This window comes from Nelumbo lutea, chromosome 4, assembly GCF_056320005.1.
Source record: "Nelumbo lutea isolate HS-2025 chromosome 4, American lotus-T2T, whole genome shotgun sequence".
Taxonomy (NCBI): Eukaryota; Viridiplantae; Streptophyta; class Magnoliopsida; order Proteales; family Nelumbonaceae; genus Nelumbo; species Nelumbo lutea.
In genome coordinates, this window is record NC_142687.1 from 32,961,725 (window position 1) to 32,986,921 (window position 25,197).

Genomic DNA, 25,197 nt, shown 5'->3' on the forward strand with positions numbered 1-25,197 from the left:
AGAAGAGGTTTGACGCCCCGATCAATGCAAAACGCACTCAAATCTGGTTGGTGGGTAAGGGCTGACGTGGACGACTTGGCCAAGGGCTGATGTGGACGAGGGGACGCTGACGTGAGTTTGAATTTGTTACTGGCTCCGCTCAAAAATCAGCTACTCTCGGTAGCCCTGGGTTAAAACCGTGAATCACGGCCCTTGATGCATTGATGTGGTCCACCTTGAATTGGACGAAGTGACGTAAAGTAGGGCCACAGAAATACGTCGAAGGTCGTGATTTCACGGTTTTAGCCTAGCGCTACTCCAACGGGAGTAGCTGATTTGTTGAAGTCTCCAGGTAACGAGCTTGTAAGTGTTGGCGCCAGAATACAACGGACATAGGGTTTCTCTGATTCTCCGACTCTGATTCACCATTGCTTCCTTTGCGATGGTGAGGAGTTCTATGGTTTTCTCTTGCTTTCGGCGATGGAGTGGAAGATTTAGGAACAGGTACGTCGCTACGTCTTCTGTCAATGTCAACTAAGGAGACAACCTTCATGCCCTGTGCAACTCTTTCTCTGTCAGTGGAACTTATATCCTGCGTATTCTGTCCCTTCCAGATATCTTCTTTCTGAAAAGCAAGGCACACTATGGGGAAGATGCGATTTTTCTACAAGTTTTTCCGTTAACCACAGTACCCATAACAATAGGTGCGGGTTTTATTTAATCTTCTAGGATATTGTTGTGGGAAATTTGGCGTCAGACTATCAAGATTAGTTATATCTGATGCAATCTCTAGTGTTTCAATTTAGTCTTTGTTTACCTACTGTAAATTAATAAATAATTAAGGTCTTAGAAATTAAGGGCTCCTTCGTTTTGGTTTAATTAGCGTTTGAAATAAGTCCTATATAGGCTGCTGTCTGAGGCGCATGGATATGGGATTTATTTTCCTTTGTAGATATAGACTCGTTGGAGAATAAAATGTCATTTTAGGGTCTGCATCAATTGAACTTACTTTTATCTCTGTTATCCTTTCTGTGGGTGAGTGTGATGAGACTTTCTTAAATGACATTCATATATCCATATCATGCAAAATGAAAAATTTGAGTGCCTTGTGCCTGGGTCTGCGAGACTTGAAGGTGTAGACGGAGGCCGCAGTTTGCATATCCAGAGGATCAAATATCCAACATTCCAACTACGAGCGTCTCCAGAGAAAGTAAAAAGCATTTTTACTTAATTTTAATGGTTTAACCATCTAACTTAGATATTGTTTTTCTAAGCTATCTATAAATGGTAAAAATGAACAGTTGAGATCATATTTCAAGTTGATCCCACTTTCTAATCACGTCTGTCTTAATTGTGTAACAGTAGATAGTAATACTGGAGATCCTTTTTGGCTGTCCTCATCTTGTCCATGTATGAACTAGTGTTTTAAAAGCGCAAGGGGCATTTTGCGCCTCATGCCTTTTCGAAGCAAGGTGCAAAAATGCTAAAAAATTCAAAGAAAAAAAAAAAGAAAAAAAAAACAAATGTTAAACATAATATTAATTAAAAATATGAACTTAGAATAAATGTTTTAAGAAAACCTATTATCTAAAACTAAAATACATAAACATAACATGTAAAACATATTTAAAATGATAATTTACAAATAAAATAAAGAAAAACATATAAAACATATTAAAGCATGTAAAACTCTCAATCTCTTTATATTTTTGTTCCCAATTGCATTACTCCAAATAGCTAATGTGATGTTAAACATTATGCATTCTTCATTCTCTGAGTTGCTTTTGTATCAAGCCCCTTGAGGCAAGCCCAAACAAGCCCATGACAAAGTCTTAAATTCTTAATTTCTATAAAAAGGATTTTATAATTTTAATTGTCTTTTAAAAATATCTTTTAAGGTCATTTACTAAAACACCCCCCACAGTTTCATGAATTTACTAAAACCTACATAGTTTGTGTTTTACAAAAATATCCTCTATAGTTTGCAATCAATTTACTCAATCGACCTTCCATTAGATGAAAGTGGAAAATGACAGTTTTAACTCTAACGTCCATTCAAATAAATTTAATCAAAAGAAACTAAAAACAAAAATACCATTTTTTTCCCTAGCAAAACATGGGCAACCACTCTATTTTTCTCTATTTGGTCAGTTTTGTTTTCTATACAAAAAGTGTTAGGGGTACTTTTGCAATAAACAACCATGGACCCATGCCCTTGAACATTTTCCACTTAGTTTAGGTGATCATGTTACTATTTTCAGATGGAAAAACATATAGTTCTTGATGAAAGGTCGATTAAGTAAATAGGCTACAAACTATAAGGGGTATTTTAGTAAAATACAAACTATAGTGTAGGTTTAAGTAAATCTGTGAAACTATAGGGGGTGTTCTAGTAAATGGCCCTATCTTTTATTATGATGAATGAATGAGCAACAGTATAGGGATTATGAATTTAAGACTCTGATATGGGCTTGTTTGGGCTTTACTTAAGGGGCTTGGTTGGATCTAGGGGCGCTTGGGCTGAAACGCAGTGTGCACCAGGCGCGTGCCTTTTGAAAGTGCTGTGCCTGGGACCTCACCTGTGTGCAGGTGCACCTTTTAAATCATTCATATGAACATTGAAGTTCCAATGTATTTTCAACTGGCATTATAACCATAGGTTTTTCTTGCTAGTTCCTGAAGAATAGAGTTTCTCCTCTCATAAACCTTAATTTGACCCCATAGAGAATACATATTAGTGGTGCATAAAATACCCAAAATATCGCTATATGGATACATTTCACATCTGGTTCACTTTGGGGACGCCATCCCCAAACCACCATAGGCTCCATGCACACACCTTTTTCTCCCAAAGTGGTATGTACAATACACCATTAGAATCAAAGACATCCATAAACATGTATCTTGATTCTCTCAAAATATAGGAATGTGAGAAGCCATAGGACCCTATACTGTTTTCTAGGTCTTGTAACCCCAAATCCAAGCTTGTGTTCCTTCTAAAATTGTCTCTGCTCCAATATTATTTTAGGGATAGAGATGGTGCAGTTTGGGCAGGCGTCTTGCCTCAACGGCCTCTATTTGGGTTTGGGGCAGGTTTCACACACACTGAATAAGTTTAGTAACAGTTTTCTTCAGGACGTGAACTTGTCATAGGTTGGTTACTATGTTTAAAAAGACCACGTAACATAATTAAGTATCTTTCATTCATTTCTCCTCTGTTTATTTTTTTGGTAATAAAAATAAAATTTATTAAACAGAAAAGTAGAGTATAGAAGGGGAGTGACCAGAAGTCAGTCAAGAGAGAAATGAAAAACACACTCATGTAACTATGAGGTTTTGTTAGGCCTAGGTAACTTACTAAAAAGAAATGAGGCTCTGCTGGGAAAGTTGCTATGGAGACTACCTATGGAGAAGGACAAGATTTGGGCTAAGATAGTGATTAGTATTCGTGGGTTTGCAGTTGACGGTTGGGATGTTGGAATTTTGGCTGGGGCTACATTGACTTGGAAATCCATTATTGCTGTCCTTCTTTCCTGCTGTTTATCAGGTATGACCTTTGTTCTGGTAACCTTATAAAATTTTGGGAACAGGTTCAGGTGGGTAATCTATCTTTGAAAAATAAATATCCCGCCATATTTTCCCTATCACAATATAAGGATAAACCTGTGTCATCTTTCTTGATTCCCTCAAGTTTAAGAACTGGTTTTGATTGGGATTTGGGTTTAAGGAGGGGTCTGAGTGATTCAGAATTTAACGAGGTCTTGGATTTGCTTCATATCCTTGATGAGGTTTACCTGGACTCCTCAAAACCTGATAGTTGCATTTGAACTCTTTCCTCCTCCGGTTCCTTCAATTTTCATGTGCTTCTTTCTTCAAGGCCCTCATTCAACTTATTGATTCTTCTGGAATTCCATTTCTAGTGGTTGAGGTTTGGGGTTTTTTGTTGGGAAGTCTTCCTGGAAAGAATTAATACTTGTGATTTACTCCAAAGGAAAAGAACAAATTGGTGCATATCTCCTCACTAGTCTCCCCCGACTAATGTGCAAAGCTTGTTTGGTCCTCTTTCTTGAAGTGGCCAAAGAAAAGGGTACGAGTCTTATGGAGATGTGTTAGGGCGGCTGTATGTTGGACCATATGGGAACTTGGGAAGAGAGGAATGCAAGATTGTTTTCAAAAAGGGAAAGAAGTAGAGAAGCTATCATAGAAACCATTATGGTGAGAGTGGTTCATTGGATTAAATCTATGGATATGTTTGCCAACTTCTCAACAGGTGATATCTTGAACTCATGGATGGAAGTGGCCAGTATGTCCTGTTTGGTCTCCTCCTACGTTTAATTACATCAAACTGAACTTTGATGGGAGTAGTGCTGGAAACCCAGGTCCTTATAGTATCAGAGGGGTTTTTAGAGATGATGAAGTCAGAGTTATTGAATTATATTCGGGCCCTATTGAAGTAGGTGATTCTCTAAGGGCTGGGGTTGTGGCTGTCATGGAAGGAGTGCAAAAGGCAAAGGAGCTGGATGTTAGGAAGTTGATGAAGGTAACTCAAAGTTAGTAGTGGAATGGTTGCAAAAGGAAGATAAGGGTTTCTGGATTTACAACAATGAGAGAAAGAGATTTAAATGGTTGACGAAAGATATGGAAGTGCAATTCAGCTGGGTTAAAAGGATCGCAAATGCCTTTGCTGATGTTTTAACTAAGCAAGGCGTGGAAAGGAATCATTTGTTTTGGGATCTTTTGTAATTGCATAGTTGTGGTGGAGAGGCAAGACAGTTTACCTCTCCTAATCCTGTAATTATTTTTTATTAATCTAATGAAATTCAGTTACTGATAAAAAAAGAAAAAGAAAAACACACTCCAACTCATAAACAAGCAACCAACCCTGCCGAGCCACAAAATCACCAAACCCAAGAGCTCAGAAAAACCACTAAACAAACACAAACTACAACAACCATAGACCAGGCAAAACTCAACCTCAGAGACAGTACACTCAGAACACTTCAAAACCCATGAGAAACAACAGCCTCCCTTGAGCACCAACACTAGACCCACCCTCAAACATTGCAGTCTCTAACCCACTAACCACTAAAAATTTTAGAGGTTTCCTTGATCTTCAAGATCTTCTTGCTTGGTTTAATCCCAGACAGGCCTCCTTTTAGTCTAGCAAAAACCTTTGAGACCAGAACATCTCGATGTTTTCTCCTCTGTTTATTATTTGTCTTGCCTTGCCTTCCCCTCCTTATTTGTGGGCTAAAAGGTTCCAGTTGGCATTATTGGTCAGGCTTGGATGGTTGAATTGAAGCAAAGCCATTTATGCCTATGTATATGTTTATATTTTTTTACATGTCTCAAGCAAAGTTAAAATGAAATAGTTTCTATCGACAACAAGCTTTGGAGGAGGAAATAGTTAACAGAATATGTAGATCCCTTTTCTCATGGATAAGTTTCTTCCCATCTTTTAAAGGAATACCTTTTGAAAAGTTTTTTGATAGTGTTAATCTCTTTTTGTAAAGGCTGAAAGGTTTGTTCAGGCTCAGGGTACAGAATCTTGTGTACAGGGGCTATACATTGTGTCTCTTTTCTTGTACTAATTTCAATGAAATTATAATTATCTTTTTCCAGAAAAAAAATGACTCAAGCACGGTTAGAATGCAACTCCATTCTAACCTTACTCTTAAACAAGATAGACCACTTTGAAATCATTGCTTCATCATATGTACACAGCACTCAAGGTGGTGACCATCTTATAAAGAAGTCACTATAGTGTCAATGCACTCCAATGTTTTAAAACACAGAGGTTTGATGCAAAGTGTTCAACTGTCCTAAGGTATGAGGCTTAAACTAGAATGTAAGAGGTTCAAACCTCTTGAGCATAAAATTTTAAATTAATAAATAATTATAAATAAAATAATAAATAAAAAAGGAAAAATCATGAGAAATTAGAAATTTCATATTTGCAATTTATAACAATAAATTATTGAGAGAAATGAATTGTGCCGAAGGTTTGAGAACATGTGGCTAACACATCCGGACTTTGTGCCAAAGGTTGAGGAATAGTGGAGAGAAGAGATTAGAGGAATGGAGTGGAAAGGGGTGATGTTCCATAAGAAATTAAAAAGTTTGAGATCTAAACTAAAAGATTGGAATAGGGAGGAGTTTGGTAGGGTGGAAGAGCTCAAAGCTAAATTGTCAACTCAAATCGAGGATCTAGACTCAAAGGAGTATCAAAGGATAATGAGTGTACAAGACAGAGAGTTGAGATGGAGGTTGAAGAAAGAATTAGAAGAGGTTCTTTTGAGGAGGAAATCTCTGGAGGCAAAAGTCTAGGCATAAGTGGATCAAGAAAGGGGATGGGAATACCAAGTTTTTCATGATATGGCCAATGGGAGGAGGAAAAAATTTGTGGCTAAGGTTGAGGTCGAGGAGGTGGAAATTGAGTCTCAAGAGGAGATAGCCAACTGTGTTGTAGCCCACTTTAAATCCATTTTGAGTAGACCTTTGGGGAGTCGGGTGAGAGTGGAGGATTTGGATTGGCCAAGTTTATCTACCTTAGAGATGGGCTGGTTGGAAAGAAACTTTGAAGAAGAGGAGATGAGGAAAGCTATTTTCTCAATGAATAGACCCAAGGCGCCTGAACCTTATGGATTTACCATGGCCTTTTATCATGACTATTGGAACATTATCAAAGAAGACTTGTTTGAGGTTTTTAGGGAGTTTGAAAACAACCATGTTATTAGTCGGGGGGACAAATGCTACCTTCCTAGCTCTTATCCCTAAGAGACTAGATGCAAAACATCCTAAGGATTTCAAGCCGATCAGTTTGGTGACCAACATATACAAGATTGTGGCAAAAGTGCTATCATTGAGACTCAAAAAGGTTCTTCCCTCTCTCATTACTCAAACTCAAGGAGCTTTTATACAGGGTAGACAAATTATAGATAAGATCCTCATAGCAAATGAATGTGTGGAGGAGATGAGGAGATCAGACAATCAAGGCTTTGTTTGTAAGTTGGATATTGAAAAAGCCTATGACATGGTGGACTGGAAATGTGGATTTGGGGACAGGTGGTGTAGTTGGGTGAATGGTTGTATAACCTCTTGTCATTTTTCAGTTCTAGTTAATGGAGGGGTCAAGGATTTTTTCCTAGCTTGTAGAGGGTTAAGACAAGGTGATCCACTTTCACCTTTCTTGTTTACACTTGGGGCAGATGTGTTTACCAGAATGATTTCTAAAGCAGACAAGGAGGAGCTAATAAGTGGTTGGAGTGTAGGTAGAAATAATGTCCTGGTGACCCACCTTCAGTTTGCGATTGATATTATCATTTTCTGTGAGGGAAGAGACCTAAGGAGAGTGAAGTACTTGAAATCTCTTATTAAATCCTTTGAGTTTGTCTCCAACTTGTCAATCAACCTTGATAAAAGCTGCACGGTGGGAATCAATTTGGAGGAGGGGGAGATAGAGGCTATTGCAGATTGCTTAGGATGTTCTATGTCCCATTGGCCTTTGACCTATTTAGGGCTTCCTCTAGGAGGTAACCCCAAAGAAAGTCGATTTTGGTATCCAATTGTGGAAAAGTTAGAAAAGAGATTGGCATCCTAGAAGAAGAGCTATATTTCCATAGGGGGTAGAGTGACATTGATTAGGGCTACACTTGCTAGTTTGTCTATTTGTTTTCTATTGGTATTCAGGATACCCTCAAGGGAAGCTAAGAAGTTAGAAAAACTGATGAGGGATTTTTTGTGGGAGCTAGGGGAAGTGAAGAAAGACCATTTCATTAGGTGGGAGATAGTTAGCAGAAGCAAGAAAGAAGGGGGACTAGGACTAGGTAACTTAATTCACAAGAATGAAGCTCTGCTAGGGAAGTGGTTATGGAGATGGCCTTTGGAGAGGGAGAGACTGTGGCACAAGGTAGTGACTAGAATTCATGGCTGTTTAGAGAATGGATGGGATGCTGGGATATCTCGACGGGCGACCTTTACAACACCATGGAAGGCTATACATGGGATTCTTCCCCATTTTCTCAGTCTAGTCAGGTATGATGTCTACTCTAGAAATAATGTTCTTTTTTGGGAAGACCTTTGGATGGCAAACCAACCCCTTAAAGGCTTTTTTCCATCTCTTTACTCTCTGTCCCGTTACAAGAAAGAGCCGATTTCCAAGTTTACCTCTTCCTCGGTTTCTCCTTTGGCATTGAATTGGGATTTTGGGTTTTGAAAAGGGTTAAGTGATGATGAATGTGCTCGTGTTTTGGAACTTTTGTCATCACTCGAGTCCACTTGCTTGGATCCCCCCAATTCTGATTTAAGAATTTGGACCCCTAACCCGAGAGGCCGTTTTACTTGCTCCTCCTTTTTCAAATCCCTTTGCTCTTCTTCTGTACCCTTGGCTTTCCCAGTTAAAGAAGTCTGGATCAGACCTATTCCCCCAAAGATTGCTGTTTTCTGTTGGGAAATCTACTATTGGTAAGATTAATACCTTTGAAAACCTGCAGAGGAAGAGACCAAATAGGTGCTTATCTCTGAATTGGTGTCCTTTGTAAAGCTCAAAGTGAGGACTGTTACCACTTACTGATCTCTTGTTCCTTTGTTGCAGTTCTATGGGATTGGATTTTTGGGCTGTTTGGGAGTAGGTGGAACCTACCATCTGATATTTGTTTGTTGTTTAGCCTGTCTACTTTTGAGTGGCACCCAAAGAGGGGGAAAATTATGTGGAAGGTTATTAGAGCAGCAATCTTGTGGACTGTTTGGGAAGAAAGAAACACCAGATTTTTTTTCTGAAAACGAAAGGAGCGTGCCAGAAGTTAAGGACTGTGTTTTAACAAGGGCAATTCAGCGGTTGAAAACATTAAACCTGTTTGATAGTTATTCCTTCGATGACCTGTGGAGGAACTGGTTAGCAGTAGCAAATACTTCTACCAGGAAAAATAGACTTTTAGTACAATGAGAGCTACCTAGGGAGGAGTTCGTCAAGCTGAATTTTGATGGGAGTAGCAGAGGTAACCCTGGACCCTTGGGTATAGGAGGAGTTTTGAGAAATAAAGACAGTATGATCATATCCTTATATTCAGGGCCTGTGGGTCTGGGCATAAGGGCTGAATTTCTTGCTGCGGTACAAGGTATCCAGCTTGCAAACCAGTTAGGGATAGAGCACTTGCTTATTGAAGGGGACTCTCAGGTGGTGGTGGAATGGCTGTTGAATCTGGACTCTGTGATTTGGGGCTATAGAGACCTCTTTAAAAAAGTCAAATGGATAACAAGAAATATGACAGTTAGAGTCCAGTGGGTAGGCAGATCAGCAAACTCTATGGCTGATTCACTTGCTAAATAGGGGGTTTCTCGGGACTCTTTATTTTGGACTACGGACTACCTTGTAATCATGTTCATCTGATCTTGTAATGCTGTAATTAATCTTAAAGGAAAGGTCACATCTCGTGCCTTTCCTTAGGTTGCCTGTAACTCTTATTTTCTGGGTTAATAAAATATTTATTCATTGATAAAAAATAAAATCATCAAATACAATACAAATATTAAAATCATCACATTTAAATATGAAATTGAATTATGACACTCCATTATTATTTAAGTGTCATCAACCATTAGTGCATCACTTGCAAAGTTGCAAATCACAATTTCAGAATTAGTAATTCACATAAATTGCATAATTGTCTCATCTCATATTCAAATGAATGTAAGAAGTTAATAGCAAGCATTTAGCAATTTTAGGTGAAGCATAAATTACAAATACTAAGTACTAACCACTAACCTTACTAATATTTGAAGATAAAGAAGGGACAGAATCCTCTGTTGCTGACTTTCTGTGGCAGAAGCAGCAGTGGTGGCAGAAGAAGCAGAGGGGGGAACAACTATGTTTTGAAAGTAAATGTAGCAGAGGCAGCAGCAGTTGCTGCAGATGAAGCTTATCTGAGAATGAGAAACTTTGATATACTTGAAGTTTCAAGCAAAGAAAAGCCTTGATGTAAACTTTATATAATACATACTATAATAATATATAAGTTGGGCCTTTATGAGGCATATGGAGTGGATGTCATTCTTGATTCTCCATGAAAGAAGAAGAAATTTTGGTGTACTTGATGTATGGAGCAAATAAAAGCTTCAATATAAACTTTATATATTATATATGACAATAATATACAAGTTGGGCCTTGATGAGTCTTATTTCTCTTGTATAGAATGCAAGAAAAGTGTGCACTTAATACGAGGCATATGCTAGTCTACATTGAAGAAGAAGAAGCTTTGGTGTAATTTATCAAAAAAAAAAAGAAGAAGCTTTGGTGCACTCAATGTATTGAGTAAATAAAAGCCTGGATATAAACTTTATATATTATATATGTTATAATAAATATAAGTTGGGCCTTTATAAGGTGTATGCCCCGAGTTTGTGAGCATTTCTCTTTTGTGCCTAAGAGCATTTTTTTGAAGATCAATAAAGAAAAAATTTTATTCAATCAGGCAGAAAATGCAATGATTTGGTGACAAGAAGTCATCCCAACTCTTACAAAACAGAAGCAGAGAAAAAGCAAAATTACAACTAGAGTTATACATTCAAAGTGTTCAAGAAGTTGTCTCCAAAGTTTCCTTTGCTTAAACCTCTGAATTCTGGCAGAACTAAGACCCACCCTACAATCCTTAAATTGGTGACTGTCCCTAACTCTCTATTGCTTCTCAATTTGCCTTAAAAAAATTCTCTTATTTCTTTCTTTCCAGACATCCGAACATACTGCAAATGGAACACAGCTCAAAATGATTTTTGTTTTGATGCTTCCATTTCCTAGGCCCAAATACTCCTAATGTAACTGCAGCGTACCAGAAGGTGAAGAATAGACTCCTCTTCAGACAAACAAAGTGGGCATCTACTTGGAAATTGATGGCCTTTCTTTTTCAGATTGTCTTGAGTCAGGATACTTCCCATTGAAATGAGCCAAGCAAAAGCCTTCCCCCAAACTCCTTTAACTGAATCAGACTCTACCTGATTTCTGGACAAAGCATTGTACAGAGATTCAACAGTAAATCTTCCATTTTTATTTTCTTTCCACTGTTTATCATCTGGAAATGAAGGACATACTTCCACTTCTTGAAGCTTTGCCAACAGCCCCATACATTCCTCTATTTCCCAATCCAACAAAGGTCTTCTGAATTTAGGACACCACACCACTGCCCCATTGTGGAATTCATAGCATTGAGAAATAGGTATACCCTTCTTGCTTAGACTGTAAAGCCTAGGACATAACTCACACAGATTTCCAACCCCAATCCAGCCATCCTTCCAAAATCTCACACTTGAACCATTCCCCACCTTCCAATTTAAAAAAGGGAAAATTCCCGATAGGTACCCTGTACTTTAGGTCAAGTGTCAATTTAGTACTCGAACTTTAAAATGCGACAATCTAGTACCCGAACTTTCGAAACGCGACAATTTAGTACCTAACATTAATGGACCGCCAGTCATATATTTCACGTGACCTCATGTGCGATTTAATATTTTTGAAAATGTCAAAATTACCCTTAAAATAAAACACTGTTTATTATCTTCTTTCTCACGAAAATAAAACAGATCCCAAGCTCTAACAGTCCGGACGAAAACTCAAGAGTCTGTTCGCCTCTCGCTATCCTCCAAGAGCCCAAAATAAAGGAAGCAAAAAACCCTAACTTCTATTAGAGTTCGGATCTGCTACACCGTATGTAGATGATATATTCCACTTTGACCACATGGAAGAACCGCCCATCATGGGATCTGAGGGTCAAAGCTCCTCTTCTTCTTCTACCTCCTGCACCACCTCTTCTTCTTTCTCTTCTTCTCACACTACGAGCAAAGAATTCTCCATGATCTCATATTTGGCGAGATGCCACACAGAGTTGAAAGCAGGGCAGAACTTATCAAGCATGAATCGTTTTCCTTTGGGAGCCCTTGATTCAGCGGAGGCCCTACAATTTGATCTGGGGTTGTATCGAAAGACTGAAAGGTAACAACGGTTCGTCTCGATTTCTGTTGTTGTTGCATATCGGTGGTGGAGATAGATAATCTTTAATTTTTTTCTCCTTTGTTTTTTAGAGTGAGACTGAAGATTGTTTTGTTGGCTGGGATCGATTCGTAAGAGTTGAGTTAATTCTTTTGGTTTGGCTTGGGAGTTCTTGGCAGAGGTGGGTACAATGGTAGAAGAGATTTCAAGGATGATTTGGATTTATTGGACTGCTTTGTAATTGTATTTTGAAGTATAGATAGATTCTGAGATTTATTGGAATCAATAAATTGGTCCGCATCGGGACTTTGGTGGAGGTTTGTTAAGTTGAATCTTTATTTGGTGGTGATTCGGGAGTTGATTCTGTTCTGTGTAGAAAAGGATTGAGAATTTTGAATGAGAGAGGATTCTGGAAGAAAAGGGAAATGAAAGATAAACTTGTGGTTTTGGAGGGACAATGACTAGAGGGTCATTGGGTCTACATATAGGGAGTTATGGATCATTGCAACAACAACTTCAAACAGTGTTGTGCTGCCGGTTTAGACTACACCCATCCTTGTTCGCAAGCCCCTAAAGATGCTTCTGTCTGGGTCTAGAGAGAAGGAAAAGTTTCTTCACCGGATCTGCAAATTTGCTGGCAGGAGGGTTGGAATGCTGCTTCTGGTGGTCATTTCTGGTGTGGTTTTTATGTATGTTTTATCTGTGATCAGCAAAGGTTTGGCTTCGACCTGCCCGACCTATTATTGGACCTTAGTAGTAATCAAATCAACAGGTTTGGCTTCTGTTCGCCTTTGCTTTTGTTGGGAGAAGCTGAAAGACCGGTCGAAGGACGTGATCATAAGCGGCGGTGAGAACCTGAGCAGCGTGGAGGTGGAATCAGTGCTATACACAAATCCAACCGTGAAGGAAGTGGCAGTGGTAGCTCAGCCGGACGAGTTATGGGGTGAGACTCCATGTGCTTTTATAAGCTCGAAACCTCAGATGCCAAGGCCGTCGGAGAAGGAGACCATAGAATATTGCCGTGGTCGGTTGCCGCACTACATGGTTCCCAAGATGGTGGTGTTTAGAGACGAACTTCCCAAGACACCAGGAAAAATTCAGAAGTTTTTTCTTAGGGAGACATGAATGTGTTAAAAGGATTGGATTCGTCGCAGGAGTGATCATGTGTGAATATTGGTTTTGATTTTATGGATAGGTTGATAAAGAAAATTAGATGATATTTCAAGGGTAGTTTTGTCTTTTCATGTGCCATTTAACGACTAGTTAGCAGCAGGTACTAGATTGTCGCGTTTTGAAAGTTCGGGTACTAGATTGTTGCGTTTTAAAGTACGAGTACTAAATTGGCACTCGGCCTGGAGTACAGGGTACCTATCGGGAATTTTCCCTTTAAAAACGGTTGAATCAAAGAGTTAAACTTCATGATTCCTTTCTAGGCACTCACCCCATATGTGGATAGGATTTACCTCACATCCCACCCAAAATTCACCACTCCATATTCGCAAGCCACCACCCTTCTCCGTTGTGCTTCCCTCTCTCTACCAAACCGCCAAACTCATTTCCCCAACAAGGCCTTATTAAAAGTTCCCACCCTTCTCACTCCCAAACCCCCATCCCTCTTGGCCCTACAAACCAGGTCCCAACTCACCAAATGATAATTTCTTTCTCTCCACCTTTAGATTCCAGAGAAAATCTCTCAGTAACTTTTCAATTTCTTCTTGCACCAAAGCTGGAGCCTTCAGCAAGGACAAGCAGTAAATGGGTACATTATGTGGAACTGTACTTTCCACACCTTTTAAAATATTGATGCATTCTAACAGAAAGCTTTTTTGAGGGGTTAACCTTTTATTTGGAAGAATTCCATCTTATTTTGAAGATAATATATTAGTGTCCTCCTTAGACTCTCTTATCTATTATGAGTGCTGATCAAGAGAACTATCCTTGTTTTAAAAGATTGCTTTGTGGTTATCTTAGTCGGGATATGCTTTTTTCCTGAGTTCAAGGAACTAATTGAAAATATCCCCTTGATTGGCCATCTCCTCATATGTGGTTTTTATGAACTGAGTTGATATACCCTAGATCCACTTAGAGGAATAGTGTTGAGATCATATTAGGAATCAAGAGAAAAGAATCAGAAAGTTGAGCAGGGGACTATCGATTATCTGTGGAAATTGGAGTACTGGACATGATTTTCTTTTTCCTGATGCCAGTGGCTTGAGTTTCTTTATGCTGATTCTTACAATTTATATTATTTTCTTTTCTTCTCTCATTTTTTTTTTATTCTTAAACCTATTTATTCTAATTATTCTTAATCCTATTACTTGGTAATATCTCCAATCTCCCTTAGATTTGAAGGTTTTGACATCTTGTAAATTCTGCATGCTAGTTTAGTCTAAGCATTGAGTAATGCGTATCTAATTCCTGACTTATAATACTTTCTGCAGGTTTTTGACCCAAAGAATGGAGGTACCTTTCATTTATCTTCACCTTATTTTACCAACTCTTACTGATGTTATTAATGCTGTCTCTGTAATTTTTTTGGATTCTTGAGGTGAAAAATATAAAAACAGTCAGCCTTGCAATCTATTCAGGTTAAGTTGACATAATGATTTTATTGTGTGATTTGTGTCCTTTAAAGATTCTACCTGGTTTTGATAATCTTGAATATCAAGAATTGCCACATATCACAAATAAAAGATCAGAAAGAACCTCTAGTGATTTTTGACTGCATGAGGGAAGTGTGGTACTGTGGTGTGGCTTCCAGAATTTGGAATGAATTTAGATGACTATGGGATAGACGCAATGGCGGAAATGTTACATATGTTATAAAGCAGGAAAGTTCACAGTCAAGTTATTCTACAATGCTTTGATCAGTACAGACGAGCAGCTAGTCCCTGCCAACATCATTCAGTAAAAGAATGTGCCTTAAAAAATTGCTTTTTTTTTTTGTTTGGACTGCTTGCCTAAACAGAATCATAACCATGGACAGCCTCTTGCGGAAGGGTCTGCTACTGGACTCATCAGATTGTGTTTTATGTGAAGGACACCTGAAATATGTGAATCACTGCATTGCAGCTTTTCTTATGAAATTTGGTCCAGAATTTTACAACTTTTTGAGGGCAAAACTGCTATCCAAGCTCAGTAGCGGAGTTTATAATAGGTTGGAGGGTGAAGGCCTGAACAAAAGAGGAAAACTGATCTGAAATATAGTCCCAGTGGTGGTGTTTTGGTGCATATGGCAGGAGAGACACAAGGATCTTTTAAATCAAGATTAGCCTTACAGATGTTATTTTTCAGAAAATTTTGGGAAAGATGTTTTCATGGCTCTCTTGTCATAAGATTTTCAAGAATATAGGCTTCAACTCCTTTTTTGTACATGGGAATTTTTTGTAAAGCAGGGTGGAGGGTATAGTGATGCCAGGGCAGTTTTTTTATCAGTCCCTATATACCTCATCAGATTGTACATGCTTTTTGTACTGGCGTGGCTAGTTGCATTATCCATTGGAGGAATGGTTTAATTATTCTAGTTTTGTGATGTATGCTTTGGTATACAAGGGATGGATTTTTGGGGTTATTTGTGGCATATTTCTATCCATGTATTCTCCATTTATTCCTTCCTTTCTTTTTATGTGGTTTTGTGTGTTTTACATGTAGAAATACATACATAAGTATGCATATGCATACATGCATTCATCTGAATGAATCAACTTGGAGTTAAATAAGATTAGCTTAATTTATGTGAGTTTCAACTGAATCAATGAGCTTTATCAAACTTGGCCATTCTTTACATGGATTGGTTTGCTTCATTATTTTTTCTGTGCATCTGCAGGTAGGTTGGATTACTCAATTAGGAATGATTAAACTGTCATTTGGGATTCCTAGCTACAGTACAACAGTACAAGGTCAAATACCCAATGATTGCAGCCGTGGAGCAATAATTTCATCAGAGGTTCTCCATATTAAAGAATGTTTTGATTTTTATATGTAACATATGCATTCTAGGATAAGCTTCAAGAAGTATTTAAAGAATATCCATCATGGGTGCCATTCATTTCTATAAACTAGTGGACATTTTCTTGCCAGAACTACATTAATTTGTTATTAAGAACTTCATTCAAGCCCATTGGTTAGTTTCTAAAGTTGTTATTCGGAACTGCATAAAGAAAGTAGCAAAGGATGTTTTAGGAGAATCTAAGAGGAAATGGAAAAGTGCTGAATAAGCTTGGTGGTGGAACAAAGATGTTCAAAATATAATTAGTTTAAATGAGCATGTTATAAATGCTGGCAAGAATCTAAAAATAGAGAAAACTTGGAAAAATATTATACCATAAGAAAGTTAAAAAGAATGAAAGTGAAGTTAAATTTAAGGCATACAGTAAGTTAAATTTAAGGCATTCAGTGATCCAAACCCATGATTGTAAGTTAACGGAAACATAAGGCAAGGCAGCAAGGCTGCCCAGGGACTTTTGGGGTGCTGGGCACTTACATTATTTTATATAACCACATTTTTTATCATCAATCAGTAAGCTGCAAAGTTACCAATAAAAAAAACCATCACCATTTTGGCCTTCTTTTTCCTTGTATAAAATTTCATTAAGGATTCTATTCATACCTAAGGTGCATTTCTCACGTTTGGAATCTATTATCAGATATGCTTATCTATATGTTGAAGAAACGCTGATAGATTATCCTTACTTTACGGGGTGTTTAAACTGAATTTGACTCTTTTTTTTTTTCTCTCCAGGTACAGCTTGGCAATCAAACCAAGCATGAAGATTTAAGTGACGATAATTTACTCATACACAAGTTTCAAATTGGTGAGAATGTCTCAAAGAAGGATAAGATTAAGTTCCTTGTTAACACAGTAAGTGTGAATTCTGAAGTTTTTCTTTTGAATTGGTAAATTGTGAGGTTTCTTATTTCTTCCTTCTTTAAATATAAGGTGTAAATTGTATGAAGGCCATTACCCACTATTGGTCCCGTTTATCTGGGATCTTGGGACTGGATTCAGACCTAACCTTTGGCTTTTTGCATAGAGTGGCCACTCTCAGACTTGGACATGCATTCTCACGCTTGTCAGCCTGAGGTTTACCATTCCATCAAGCAATGACCCCCGAGGCGTAAATTGTATATGTAAATTATTTTCAGAAGCTGAGGTTGATGAACTTATTCAGATCTCAATGCATACAAATGGAAGGACTCCTTTTATAAATATTGATAAAAAAAGTCTTTGTATAAACTTTTGGAACTGTAAAAGAAAGACATAATGTGTGGATAGACTAAAAAAAACCATAAAATGTTTCATAACAGTGAACAAAGTAAATTGCTATGTTCTTACTAATAAAATGTATACTATAATTAACCAAGTTGTTGCTCCAAATAGTTAATTTGTATCACTTTAAATCTAAAACCATAAGCATTCTCCATAAATGATGCCTTACATTACAAATGGAGATGCAGCTTCTTTTGCTTTCCATTAACGTAGATCTCAATGTATATAAAATGGAAGAACTATTTGTGTAAACATTGATAAAAAAAGGAAATGTTTGTGTAAACAAAATAAATACATAATGTATGACTTTAGGAAAAAGCCAGAAAATGTTTCATAGAGTGAATCCAGTAACAATCTCTATTCATAACTTTGGTTCAGAAAAAAACCCTTAAAAATAATAATTATGGTATGTTCACCATATATTTTGAAGGTTAATCCCCATATTTTATTCTTGGTTTGTTGGCAAAGTTTAATTTGATAAGTAACAATGTAAGGTATTGTGTATCAATTGTATGTTGTAACTAAAAAAAATATTGTATGTTGCAAGTTGTAACTAAAAAAAATATTGTATGTTGCAAGTTGTAACTGCACGATCCATATCCAAGTTTCTGACAATGATAACCTGAATTGTCAAATTTGACTGTAATAAATAGAATGCAAGAGATATCAAAGATCTCCATCCCATATGATTCTCATCCACCAGTTCCAAGGGTCATGTCCTTGGCTTGTTTACAAGTGGATTGTGTATTTTGTTTCATTTTTGGTATTTACTGTAATGCGTCACAATTCAAAATTTCAGATTGGAAAACAAAGGCCTTATTCTTTGGGCATGGGGATCATTATCCCCACAGATCACTTTTGTTTTGTTTTGTTTTTTAAATACTCTTATCGCACTCTATAATATACATGTTTGCCATATGTGGCTCTTTATATCCTTATGCCCATATATGGTGCTTAAAAAGCAAAATACATAGATTAAAAAGGGAGATAAAAACCAAAGTCAGCCTAATGCAAAAATATATTTATTGAAAAATGACATCTTCTGCATCATCTGATAATAGGTTTTTCAAATATTTTTGGAGCTGATGTTGGATATAAATATTATTATTACATGTTTTTTCTGATAGGCTCTTCTATTTGTTAGAGGAAGCATTTTAACTGATGTATGATTTTGTTTCCGAAAAGTGTCTCTAGATGCTAGTTTTGGGTATGATGTTTCATTGATCGACAAACCCTCTCTTGATAGAGATTTGGTCTGAAAAGATTTTTCTGTAATTGATGAAGAGACCCCTTTTTTTTTTATAAAGAGAAAATAAATTAGTGAACTAAAATACATCCTTACGGACTGTGTTTTGTTTTAATCATTGAAACCTGCTTTTTTGGGGGGTCTTGATAATTTTACTTTTACATCATTCTTTTCTCAATAAATATTCAATTACCAAACCCAAAAATGTTGCATCAATTAACAGATAATTTGTTAGTGGTACATTTTTATTGGATATGTATAATTTCAATGTATCTGTATATACTCTATTGACTTGAGGTGTTAGTGGTTTGAATCCAATATCTACCCACATTTCTGTTTCTATTGCTGGTCTCATTAGTATATTTTATTGAGAAACCCCAAAATATTGCAGCTTTCTGACCTCAAGGATTCTAAAGAAGCAATTTATGGTGCTCTTGATGCATGGGTTGCATGGGAGCGAAACTTTCCTATTGCATCACTTAAACAAGTACTATTGGCTCTTGAAAAGGAGCAACAGTGGCATAGAGTCATTCAGGTACTTGGCATTTCTCTTTGTAGTTCTCCACTGCATGTCTGTTACTTGAATACTTTTTTTTTTGATAAATGAATAATGATTCTACTAATGGTAAGAAAGGAAGTGTACATTCACCCTAAGAGGAGGCATGAGGTGTTACCTCCCCCTGGAGGTGAGAGCATAAACAAACTTTTAACAGAATACAATCATAGAGTAGCAGAAAATAATTCAACCCTTGAGACCCCTTGTTTTTCCAAAGAACCAACCCTGGCATTTGCTGATCTGCTGACCCACTGATAGGTGACTAACATATTCCTTGTGAGCCAATTAACTTTCTTAAGAAGATCCCTATAGCCCCATAGAACTGTTTCTGGACTCGACAACCAACCCACTACCACCTTAGAATCTCCCTCAACTATCAGATTTTCCACTCCTAGTTGGTTTGCAACCTGTATTCCTTGCACCACAACCAGTATCTCAGCCCTTGTTGAATTGTCAACTCGCACTGGTCTTGAAAATAGGGATAGGATGTTTCTATCCTTAACTCTTAAGATCCTTCCTATACCTGAAGGCCCTAGGTTGCCTATACCGCTTCCATCAAAGTTCTACTTTACCACACCCTCTCTAGGAGGTCTCCACTCTATCTGTAACCTATTCTTTTTGGGAGCTGTGGAGGCCACCTCTGCCCAACTTTTCTAGAGATCATCAAAAGAATAACCTCTGAACAAATCTGAAGTTTTTAGCCAATGAATTGTTCTTGTCAAAATGCACTTCTTTACTTTATCGATGCTTCTTTTCTTTCTTTGAATATTCTAAAATTCCTTTAAACCCAAATAATACGCAAAATGGTTGCTCTGATGTACTTCCACATTAGTATCCCTCTCCTTGTTGGCTGCCCAAAAGTAGACGGATCAAAAAGCAAGTTTACTTCAGAGGGCAAGATCCGCTTGCACCTAAACAACATAAAGGCCCAATTCCAAAAATTATCAGCAAAAGCACAAGAAAATAGCAAGTGGTGGTAATCCTCATTACGAGCTTTACACAAAATACACCAGTTTGGGGATATACAAGGAAAAAGTCTCTTCTTTTATAGGTTATATCCATAGTATTGATCTTACCATAAAAGGCTTCCCAGTAGAAAACAACTACTTTAGGGGGAATGGGCCTTGACCAGATTTCTTTGACAGGGAACTCCAAAGAGAGAGGGGCATAGCAGAGGGACTTGAGATAAGAAGCAAAAGTAAAGGAACCATTAGGAGTTAGAGTCCAAATTCTTCTATCGGGTTTAGAGAGGTCCAAACAAACAAAGTCCAAAAGAAGCAAAAGCTCAGAGACACAAGCAGATTCCCCATCCCTTAAACCTCTATGAAACCTAAAATTCCAATTCAAAGTCAAGGGGAGAACTGGGGGAGAAAGACATCTTGAAACGTGGTCCTTTTTAAAGAGGGAGATAGAGTACAAGGAGGGGAAGCGATCTTTTAGAGGTCGAGAGCCCACTCAAATATCTTTCCAGAAAAGAACAAATTACCAGAGTAGACATCATACCTTACATACCTGAGGAAATTAGGGAGGGTGCTTGAAATGGCCTTCCAAGGGGTTGTGAGTGAAGCCCATCAAGATACCCTTGCATCCCAACCAGTCTCAGAACAGCCATGAATGGTAGCCACTACCTCATGCCATAACCTCTCTCTTTCCAAGGGCCACCTCCAAAGCCACTTACCTAGAAGAGCTTCGTTCTTCCTAGCTATCTGTCCTAGCCCTAACCCCCCTTCTTTTTTAATTCGGCTCACTACTTTCCAGCTGATCAAATGATCCTTTTTTTTCCCTTCCCCTGGCTTCCATAGGAAGTCCCTCATCAATTTTTCAATCCTCTTAACTTCCCTGTTAGGTATCCTAAACGCTGACAGAAAGTAGATTGGCAGATTGGCAAGTGTAGCTTTTATTAAAGTCACTCTGCCCCCTAAAGAAATGTAGTTCCTCCTTCAAGCCGCCAATCTTTTCTCAAACTTTTCCCCCACGGGGTTCAAAAATCGACTTTGATCTATACCTGTTTGTTATTAAGTCCCTCTCCCCCCCATCCAATATTTGTTTGCATGTTTCCATTACATGCAATGGGTAACTCTAAGACATAAGCAACTACATCATCTGTCATAATGTATGATTATGCATGATTTTAGTCCTAGAGTCATTTAAAGAGCTTTTTTAGGCATAAAAACTGGTTAAGGTGAAGGTTACATCTAACCTGGGGTTACTTTATGGATAGTTTCAAGCATCAATTGAAGCTGGAGACCCTGCATCCAGGTAAGCAAATGCCTGGAGATGTGATTCAGTCCAATAAAATCAGAAAATAAATCTCAGATTATAGAGAGAAAAGAGAGAGAAATAGAAGAGAAACAGTAGTGAAGAAGAGGAAGAAGATGAAGAAGGGAGAAGGAAAAGATGCTTCGATGTTTCTCTCCTTACTCAACTAATCTTTTATTATTCTGATCTTGATAGAAACAATTATAATACTGCCCTTAATGGGGCGGCCAGCTCATAAACATGACTTAAAAGAAGTAAAAAGATGATTAATAGGCCCATAAGGACAAGGCCCATTAACAAGCATAACAAATAAGAGAAGATAAAGAACACAATAAGGCACTAGGGCCCATTCGGCCCAATCTCTCTACACCTGGTTTTGCAAAGTGACCTCCTTAAACATTTGTCATGTCTCGAGTGTTGGAAGTTGAAGGACAAGGTGTGTAAATTCCATTACCCGTCAATTTTTAAAATCCTAGTAGGTGTAGCTAGGACTTTGGAAAAAGTGATGAGGGACTTTCTATGGGAGCCAGGGGAGGAGAAAAAGGATCATAGGGTGAGATGGGATTTGGTGACTACAAGTAAAAATTTTGGAGGGTTGGGTATTGGAAACATCCAGAAAAGAAATGTGGCTCTTTTAGGAAAATGGTTGTGGAGGCTTCCTTTGGAGAAGAACAACCTATGGGCCAAGGTAATTTTCAATATTCATGGGCTTGTGGCAAATGGCTGGGATGCTAGAATATTGGCTAGGGGCTACGAGAGCCTCCCCCTGGAAGGCAATTCAAGCTATCCTACCTTTGTTCTTGCCTTGGATCAGGTATGATTTGTGTTCTGGTGATCATATTAAATCCTGGGAACATCATGGTTGGGGACTCCCCTCTGAAAGATCAATTTCCTTCTTTGTTTTCCCTCTCCAACTACAAAAATGAATTTGTTTCTTCTTTTCTAGTTCCTTCCATTTTCAGATCTGGGTATGGGTGGGACTTGGGCCTCAAGTGAGCTGTTAGGGATACCGGGTTAAACAACTTATGAGTGTTGATTGATATTCTTGATAAAACTTTCCTAGACCCTGATAACTCTGATAGCCGAATTTTGGACCCCTTTGCCCTCTAGTATGTTCTATCGTACTTTTTTTTTTTTTTTTTTTTTTTTTTTCAGATCCTTAACTCAACCTACTAATAGTGGTGAACATTCTTTCCCTGTGAAAGAGGTTTGGAATAGGCCTATTCCTCCTAGGGTTGGGAGTCTATGCTGGGAAGTTTTCTTTGAAAGAATCAATTCATGTGACTTGCTTCAAAGAAAGAGACCTAACAACTGCTTATCCTCTCATTGGTGCATTCTCTGTAAGGCTGATGGTGAGACCAGTTGTGACTGATTAGTCTCTTGCACTTTTACTAAAAGTATTTGGCTCTGGTTTCTTTCTTGATTTGGGTGCAGGTGGTTCCCTCCATCGAATGTGCAAAGCTTATTTGCCTCTACAGCTTTTAGTTGGCCAAAGAAGAGAGGTCAGGTAATGTAGATATGTGTAAGGGCTGCAATAATTTGGACCATTTGGGAAGAAAGGAACTCAAGGCTATTTTCAGATAAAGAGAGAAGCAGAGAAGCTGTTATTGAGGTGCGCAACTAATGGGTTTGTAAAACTGAGTTTTGATGGGAGTAGTGTTGGAAACCCAGGGCAATTGGGTAATTGGTGGAGTTTTTTGGGATGAGGAAAGAAATATAATCGCTCTGTTCTCAGGTCCAATTTGGGTGCGCAATTCATTGAGAGCTAAGATTTTGGCAGCTGTGGAAGGGGCTAAGAGAGCAAAGGAACTGAACATTAGAAAGTTGATTATCGAGGGAGACTCAAAGCTGGTGGTGGACTGGATAAAGAAGAAAACCAACGGTTTCTGGAACTACAACAACGAAAGGAAGCAGTTCAAATGGCTAACAAAAGACATTGAAGTCAAGGTGTCTTGGGTCAGAAGAAGTTCCAACTTCTTTGCTGATGGGCTAGCAAAGCAAGGGGTGAATAGAACCTCCTTTCTTTGGGCTCAATTGTAATAATTTCTTCTCATTGTTGTGGCTTTGGTTAGTTCCATGAGGGTGGTATAAGAAAGTTTATCCCCCTCTGCATTGTACTTGGCTCTTTCTTCTAATAAAGTTTACTCGTTATGATAAAAAAAAGGTATGCAAATTCCTTAACTATTTCAGACTTAATTCTCAAACACCCCAACCATCAAAATGTTCACCAAATAGCCAACATCATTGTTATGATTACTTATGCACACAGTCACTGACACCATTCCATCAGAACTGGTCGCTTTTAGGAGAAATTATCAGATTGTCCAAGTTCTTTAATTTATGGTTTAATGGTGAAGTCCAAGGGTGACAAGCATGAAAAAACTGGTTTAAGTCTGAGAGTGGCCAGGGTGACAAGCATGAAAAAACTGGTTTAAGTCTGAGAGTGGCCACTTTGTGCAAGAAAATGCTAAAGATTATGTCCATATCCAGTCCACCCCTCCAAAGAACCGAGATAGCTGGGACCAACATTGGGTAATGGCCTTTTTTCGGAGCCATTGATTGGTGTAGTCAAGGTTCAAAATTTAGATACATACCGTATAATATCGGTAGCTCCCTGAAAGTCGAAACCTCAAATAAGGGGTGTTTTGAAATTTGGCCACTTTCAGGGGGCAGGCAAGCCTAAAATCGACCCCTTGAAACAATATTGAAAAAAAAACTAAAAAAAATTATGAAGTATCGAAATACCCGATATGCCTGTTCGTGCATATTGGATGTATTGATACTTAAAACCATTGGTGTTGTGGTAAAATTTCATGCTGACAAGCATGAGAAAGTAGGTTCGAGTCTGAGAGTGGCCACTTTGTTAAATTTTTTGGTGTTACGGTAAAATCTTGGGCAGGAAATTGTGTGAACACATGTTCTTTTCCAAGAGGTTAAGTTCATATTTCCAGTCCACCCCTCCCAAGATCCTAGACAGAAGGGACCAACATTGGGGAATGACTTTTTTTATTCTCTTTCTTAAAGTATCTATCTGATAAATTGTGATGTCCATATATGGATACCAACACAAACATGAATACCATAAATGGAGATACAACTCTCCATTACATAAGATCCTGGTGATAGTTACAGGGGTGGTGTCCCATTTAGTATACTTATATCATGGCATCATGCTTTTATATGTAGTTTTTGAAGCCAAATGCCATCTCTAAATTACTTTCTAAATTTAATTAAACTTCAAAGTAAAAATAAAGAAAATTGATAGCCTGATTGGCTAAAAGCACTGCATTACATAGTGTCCATGCAGTATCTGTTGTTGTTAGGTATATATCATGCCCAACACTGGTATGCTATGCATGTATAGGTAACTAGGTATCATGTGATAAATTTGATGTGTGTAAATTCTTATTTAGTTAATTGCATATAACTTAGAAAAGAAAGAAGAAACCACTAGAGTAACCTGAATTGACGTAAAAGATGTTATCTACTAGTCTTGAGGTCCTCTTTTAATTTTACCATTAATAAGTAAGTTAACTGTATAAGATATGAAAGATATACCTGGTTAAGTGGAACAAATGAAGGCAATAGACATAATTTTCAAGGTGCCAAAGTGAACCTAGGTGACAGGGGAGCACTTAGTTGCCTAGGTGCCCGCCTTAGTGTCGCTTAGTATCTCAGAATAGAAAGAAAACAAGAGGCTGTGAGCCCCTATCATATGACAGGGTAAGCTCCTGTCATATGATTATTTGCCCCAAAGTCAATGATCCAAACATGAGACTGAGACAATAACCAAAAAAACTCGCCAAATCATCCAATAGCAAAAAAGGTAAGGAAATAGCGAAGGATACAATTCATAAAAAAAATAGTGAAGGATACTGGTTGTTTTATTTTTTCATCCATAGATGCAGAA

The 25,197-nt window shown here is 37.9% G+C and overlaps 1 protein-coding gene across 7 annotated transcripts in view; it reads left to right on the forward strand.

The window, feature by feature from the left end:
• Nucleotides 1-267: 267 nt before the first annotated feature.
• Nucleotides 268-25,197, forward strand: part of LOC148855063 (PPR containing-like protein) — a 34,878-nt gene continuing 9,948 nt past the window's right edge. For all 7 annotated transcript variants that reach the window (XR_016113256.1, XR_016113257.1, XM_088986234.1 and 4 more), the window contains exons 1-6: nucleotides 268-483; nucleotides 594-683; nucleotides 14,399-14,420; nucleotides 15,784-15,903; nucleotides 16,699-16,818; nucleotides 18,864-19,007. Coding sequence is in view for 5 of the 7 variants with exons in the window: in XM_088986234.1 (XP_088842360.1) it covers nucleotides 422-483; nucleotides 594-683; nucleotides 14,399-14,420; nucleotides 15,784-15,903; nucleotides 16,699-16,818; nucleotides 18,864-19,007 (558 nt within the window). In the remaining 2 variants the exon portion in view is untranslated. The remainder of the gene's footprint in view (nucleotides 484-593; nucleotides 684-14,398; nucleotides 14,421-15,783; nucleotides 15,904-16,698; nucleotides 16,819-18,863; nucleotides 19,008-25,197) is intronic.